The sequence below is a fragment of the Electrona antarctica genome, assembly GCF_951216825.1.
Source record: "Electrona antarctica genome assembly, chromosome: 20".
NCBI lineage: Eukaryota > Metazoa > Chordata > Actinopteri > Myctophiformes > Myctophidae > Electrona > Electrona antarctica.
This window is the reverse complement of record NC_136801.1, coordinates 1,041,150-1,047,310: the sequence shown is the minus strand read 5'-3', so window position 1 is coordinate 1,047,310 and position 6,161 is coordinate 1,041,150. Positions and strand designations below refer to the sequence as shown.

The window sequence follows — 6,161 nt, the reverse complement described above, 5'->3', positions numbered from 1 at the left end:
GTGTGAATGGGTGAATGTAATGCACAATCTATGTAAAGGTGTGTGAATGTGTGTGTGAATGGGTGAATGTAATGCACAATCTATGTAAAGCGTCTTGGATAAAGGCGCTATATAAATGCACCATTTACCATTTATATAAAAATGCACCATTTTTGAGTTGCACTGTACTTTCTGAGTTGCACTGTACTTTTTGCTTTGCGCTGTTTATTTTTGTTCTTTCAAATACACTTTTGAGGTAGGCCTATTTGTATTTCCAATTTCCAATCATTTTACTTCTACTCCATTACACGTCAAAGGCAAATGCTGTAGCCTACTACTTTTACTCCACTACAATGTATTTGAAAACTTTAGTTATTAGTTATTTTGTAGTTATTATTACAAAACATATACATTAACCACTTAAGCCCTATGATACATTTTCAAATTCAATGTATCATTTATTTTCGAAAAAAAATACATTTCAAAACTTTAAATGTAATGTGACATTCTGCATAAAGGTCACTTACTGTATGCTTTGATACTTACAATATACTTAAAGTACATTTTGATTATTGTACTTTTGTAGCTATACTTTTACTCAAGTGTAGACATTTTGAACAAGTTTTACTTGTAACACACACACACACACACACACACACACACACACACACACACACACACACACACACACACACACACACACACACACACACACACACACACACACACACACACACACACACACACACACTGCCAGCCAGGCTAGATGGTGATGGGTGGGTCCTAAGGAGACTTTGCAGCCCCGTGATTTGCTGATCTCGGGAGGGAGGGAGGGGGGGGGGGCTGATCGCTCCCTTGTCATTTTCGTGTGTACCGTTGGGTGAATGGGGTGGTGTGTAGTGTAGTGTAGTGTAGGGGTCTGCCTGGCCCTCCTGTCCCACCGACTGAAGGAACGAAAGGCTCCAACCAAAACCAACTCAGTGTAGCCTAACTATCGACTCGCACACTCCGTGCGTTTTGATCAAAGCCCCCCCACCCCCACCACCCACCCCCCCCAACGAGAGAAGGACACCTTCCACTGGCTAAGGGAAGGAAAGAAGGGCCAACAGGCACAGGGGAAAGGAACATCGCACCGTCCGGACGCACGGGACGGCACGGAACGGGGGGCCTGGTTTGGTTGTTGGAGTTGGAGTGGCTGAGAGAGAGAGAGAAATACAACACTTCTTATGGCTTTTTAGCAACCGTCTCCATCACATTCTGGGATTGTGGAAGGGAGTAAGGAAGGCAGGGAGGAAGGACGGACGGAACTTCCGAAGGGGGACGTCATTTAAGAAATCACTTTCTTGAAGCCCCGCGGGCCCCCCTCCCCGGACAAAAAAAAAAAAGTTTTGTTCAACATTTTTTGTCGGTGTGAATTAAGAGAACCCTTTCCGACCATGGAGATGCACCGGTGGTCCACGGGACGGTGGAAGACGAAAGGCTCGTGGCTTGCCATGGATTCCCCTCTAATCATCAGTTTAACCCTCCTGCTGCTGCAGGCTACGGCGCATGTCCGAGCAGGTAAGAACTCACTAAATGTCAAGCAACGGTCCTCCAAATAAATGTCTAGGCCAGGGGTCCCCAAATGGTCCCAATGTCTAGGGTCCTAGGAGTCCTCCAACGGTCCTCCGACTAAAGGGGGTCCGAGCTCCAACGGTCCTCCAAATGTCTCTATAGGGTCCTCTAGCCCCAATAATATGTTCCCTCAGTCCCTACGTTTAACGTAGGGACTGAGGGGACATATTGGGGCTCTAGGGGTCCCTCCAACGGACCTCCATCTAAATGTCTAGGGCCCCCAGGGGTCCTCCAACGTACACTTTGGATTGAAAACTATAGAAGGAACGGAGAGCCTGCTGTGTGGAAGAATGTGATGATGAAGTGACTGACTGTCTGATGATGGAGATAATGCTCGATCTACCTGGAGACACACACGGTGCCTCGACCTGTTTCATTAGGGATCTAATAATCTCGCAGCTCAATGTAACTCAAACATTGAGCTGAGATTGCTGCCCATATTATTAGCCTAGGGTACTATTATGCGGTTTGTGTAAGAAGCCACCAAGTTAAAAAAGAAAAGAAAAAAGGCAACAATGTTCCGCTCTTACGGAACAAGTGCCCTGCAGTGAATATAAAGTGTTCAAAGTGAACCACAGTGACAGTAGCCTATGGTGGTTGGTGGTTAAAACAAGCAAATAAATGTCGAGACCACGACCTCAAACTATTAATAAAATAATTAATTAAGTCAATTAATCCCACGTTTTGGGTTTCACCAATTCACTTTTTACGCATGAATGGAAACGCTTTGTGCGTAAATTTCCATCGCGTTTTGACGGTGTCTTGTTTTATAATAAGCCCCCTTCATTATACCACAGGCTGCCTATATAGTCGAGCCCCTTCATGGGTTTAAAGATCCCCATGCATGGGGCTGTAACTTAACTTCTAGGGGGGGTTTGAACTATGGTCCGCTAGGTGTGTGTGGACACGGATAGCAGGGTGGGACTCAACCGCTAAAGAATTCCACAGCCAGAGGACACGACACGGCTGTCTGTCTGTCAACTTGTTGTACTTTGCATGCCTCGGGGGCCAAGAAGAAGCTAGAGAACATTCTGGTGTTCCTGCAGGTACATTCTGTGAGCATACAACAGCCTCAGTGTTGGAGGAGCAGCGCAGCTTCAACGCTGTTCAAATAATGACATTATTGTTTTAAACGGTAGTCGATAGGTGCGATGTTTGTTCGCTTGTTCGTGTGGCAAATTCAACGGACGATGTGTGACAGTTGAGTTTACACGTTAGTATGATTCTTAGTTGTGTTAAGGAACTTTCGTTTTCACGCCAACTTTAATTAATAGACTGGAAATGTTACTTGTTACCTACGCTTTCTAAGATGACAAAATGTCAGCCAGGCCTATGTGAGCTTATAGCCAATTCATCGACAGTAGTGTGGCCAGCCAGTGTATTCCCAGACTTTGAGATCGATCTATTAGTGTAATTGACTGTAGGGTAACTGAGAAGAGTTTCTCACAGCAGGGCCTACAGACCAGACAGTCACTGTCTAACTTGAATTTGGACACATAGCGCGCACCAGAGAGCGCACGCACGGCTCCAAGTCAGTGTCCACTCCACACACACACACACACACACACACACACACACACACACACACACAGCCACTACTCAGTGAGTCAGTGATATGAATGCAAGCGGTCAAGCAGCAGGTATAGCCTCCGCTTCGTGCCAAACAGGAGCAGCACCCTTTTCTCCACGTTGCCCTAGTCCCCACCGAAGTCCCAAAGAAAGACGAAGTGTAGTTTGGCTTGTGCAACAACCCACCGTGCTATACAGGGCTGCCCACCAGCTCTCCTCTCCTCTCCTCTCCTCTCTTCCCCTCACCAGCCCTTTGCACTCCCATGTTTGTTTGGTAGGCCTGTGTGTATATGTGGGGGACAAGGCCTCGTTGTCTAAGAGGCTAGAGAGCAGCCCTGCCTGGCTGGCTGGCTGGCTGTGGTGGGAAATGTTTCCCCCCTCTGTGGAAGTCAAGTGGTTCCCCAAAGTGGGGTCCGGGGACCCCCAGGTGGTCCTTGAGGGAGTTCCAGGGGGTCCCCAGTTAAATGATGGTTTTGAACCAAATGGACCCTTAATGGGTCTGTAACTCTGAGAGTGTACAAATGGACCCTAATGGGTCCATTTGGTTCCATTTTGTACACTCTCAGAGTAAAAATTAACATTGATTTTACAATATAAATTGGGGGTCCCAGAGATATAAATTCCATTAAATGGGGGTCTGTAGACTAATGCTTGTCAAACTGGGGGTCCGGCCTTGAAATTACACAGGTTGAGAATCACTGCTAGAGCCATACAAATCTTCTCTTATGGGGGGGGGGGGGTCCCTATATGGCATATCTTTTCACATGGGGGGGGGGGGGGGGGGGGGGGTCTGCGGCCTAATTAGTGTCAATTTGGTGGTCCTTGACATGATAAACTTTGGGGACCATGCACTGCTCTAGCCCCTTCTGGACGAGAACGCATTTCGGGTGTTATACTTTAGCTATTGAAAAATATCAGATCTACAAGCTCATAGCGCGGCACTACGAGCTTGTAGATCTGATATTTTTGAAAAATCTTTGAATATATATTCTTTCGGAGCGAACGTTTTTTAACTCATATCTTTGCTTCTGCATGGGGCTTCCTGGAACAACATACATATACATTTCAGATGGGGGTCCGCGGCCAATTACATATATTTTTTGGGGTTCCTTGACTGACATGAAATAGTCTGAGAACCACTGACATATAGAAACATAGGGTTTTTTTTCCAGAAAAGTGCCAGGATTTAGAAGACATGTTGTAGAATGGTCCTCACGTCTAGGTCTTAAAGGACCACTTCACCACTTTTCAACTTCTCTTCCTATAATTGGTCCTAACTAATGTTCATGATAAAATACCATCATTTTTTTCTACTCAGTCTGTGTCTCATAGGAAGGCTGTGGGCAGTTCAGAAACCCGTCCACCAGTGACATCATTGATGGTGAATCCAAGCTAATAGAAACGGCAGGCTTTCTTTTCCTGAAAAGTTGCAATGCAAAAGTTGAAGCCATCGTTCTCACGATAATAAAAATCGAAATATATTTTAAAACAAATCTTGTTTAAAAAAAATCTGCCTAATGATGATGTCACTGGTGGACGGGTGTCCGAACTGCCCAAAGCCCTCCTATGAGACACAGACTGAGTAGGACAAAATGGTGGTGTTTTATCATGAACATTAGTGAGGACCAATTATATGAAGAGATGTTGAAAAGTGGTGAAGTGGTCCTTTAAGCATCCTGTCAGCCGCCCAGCCTGCCTGGTGGTGGGAAATGTTCCCCCTCAGTAAGTTAAGTACAGTGTGGTTATTACATGATGACGGTGCCTCCTCGTTTCACGTCCCTATTATTTTAGACCGGAGCCTTCGTTCAAAGAGTAGCACAGGGTCTGCCTATAGTGTACACAGGGCCCTTATAGAGCCCACTCCCCATAATGGATACTGTATGGGTGTCTGTCTGTGTGAGTCACCGGGTTCAGGACACTGTTGTTCTTGGCAGTCACATTTTCTATTTTAGTTTTAGTCGTCGTATAGTCTCTTGAATAGTTTTCATTTAGTTTTAGTCACATTTTAGTCACCTGGAATGTGTTGGTGTTGGTTTGGTTTTAGTCGACTAAATGTCATGAGATTTTAGTCGCGAAATCTACAGGTGATTTAGTTGACTAAAATGTATTTTGGCGGGCCTCGATGCCGTCGTAATGGCTGAATTTACACTTGCTGAAAATAGACCATCTACAATCTAAAATAGCCGATCTACAAGCTCCCAACGCGGAGCGCTGCGACGCGTTGGGAGCTTGTAGATCGGCTATTTTCAGCATGCAAACAAGTGTAAAATGACTTATACTGGATCTCTTGTCCACTAGTCCCCTTCTTAACATTTTAGTCTAGTTTGTATTTGTTGACGAAATTGTCAGTATATATTTATATTTTTTGGCCTGTCTGCCATAGTCAGTCATAGCCACAGGGATGTAAACAGGTTTTCAATGTAATGAGTCCCAGGATGCAGGGATGGTCTTTTAGATGAGTCCCAGGGACATTGGATGAGTCCCACTTCAACGACGTTAGGAGTCATATTTTTCTTTTTCTTTTTTCTTTTTTTATTTATTTTTTACAAATTGCAGCATTTAACTCCAATTTCATTTTATATGGTTATAATGTGGTTATATTCATGTAGAAAACAGAAGAAGAAATGATTATTATAACTAAAGCTAGCAAAATAAACGACCTCTGCATCCCGTGGATGCAGAGGTCGTTTTATTGCGTCCCTTAATTATAAACTGCATTTTGGGATGCAAGATGCACCTTAGCCCCTCCTTCTTCTTCTTCTTCTTCTTCTTCTTCTTCTTCTTCTTCTTCTTCTTCTTCTTCTTCTTCTTCTTCTTCTTCTTCTTCTTCTTCTTCTTCTTCTTCTTCTTCTTCTTCTTCTTCTGCAGGATAGGCCTATATGTGGTTTGGTGTGGTTTGGTGTGATGTGGTTTGGTTTGGCATGGCATGCATTAGCACCTCTTTGTATACATGCAAATGGGGTAGGCGGGCGGAGCATACAAGGTCTGCTGAGAGGATC

The 6,161-nt window shown here is 44.7% G+C and overlaps 1 protein-coding gene across 1 annotated transcript in view; it reads left to right on the top strand.

Moving 5' to 3' along the window:
- Positions 1-1,415: 1,415 nt before the first annotated feature.
- The window catches only part of col11a1a (collagen, type XI, alpha 1a), a gene marked incomplete at its 5' end in the record, with an annotated part of 155,517 nt that continues 150,771 nt past the window's right edge, over positions 1,416-6,161 (top strand). Inside the window, one exon of the mRNA XM_079489267.1 lies at positions 1,416-1,539. Coding sequence (XP_079345393.1) covers positions 1,416-1,539 — 124 coding nt within the window. The remainder of the gene's footprint in view (positions 1,540-6,161) is intronic.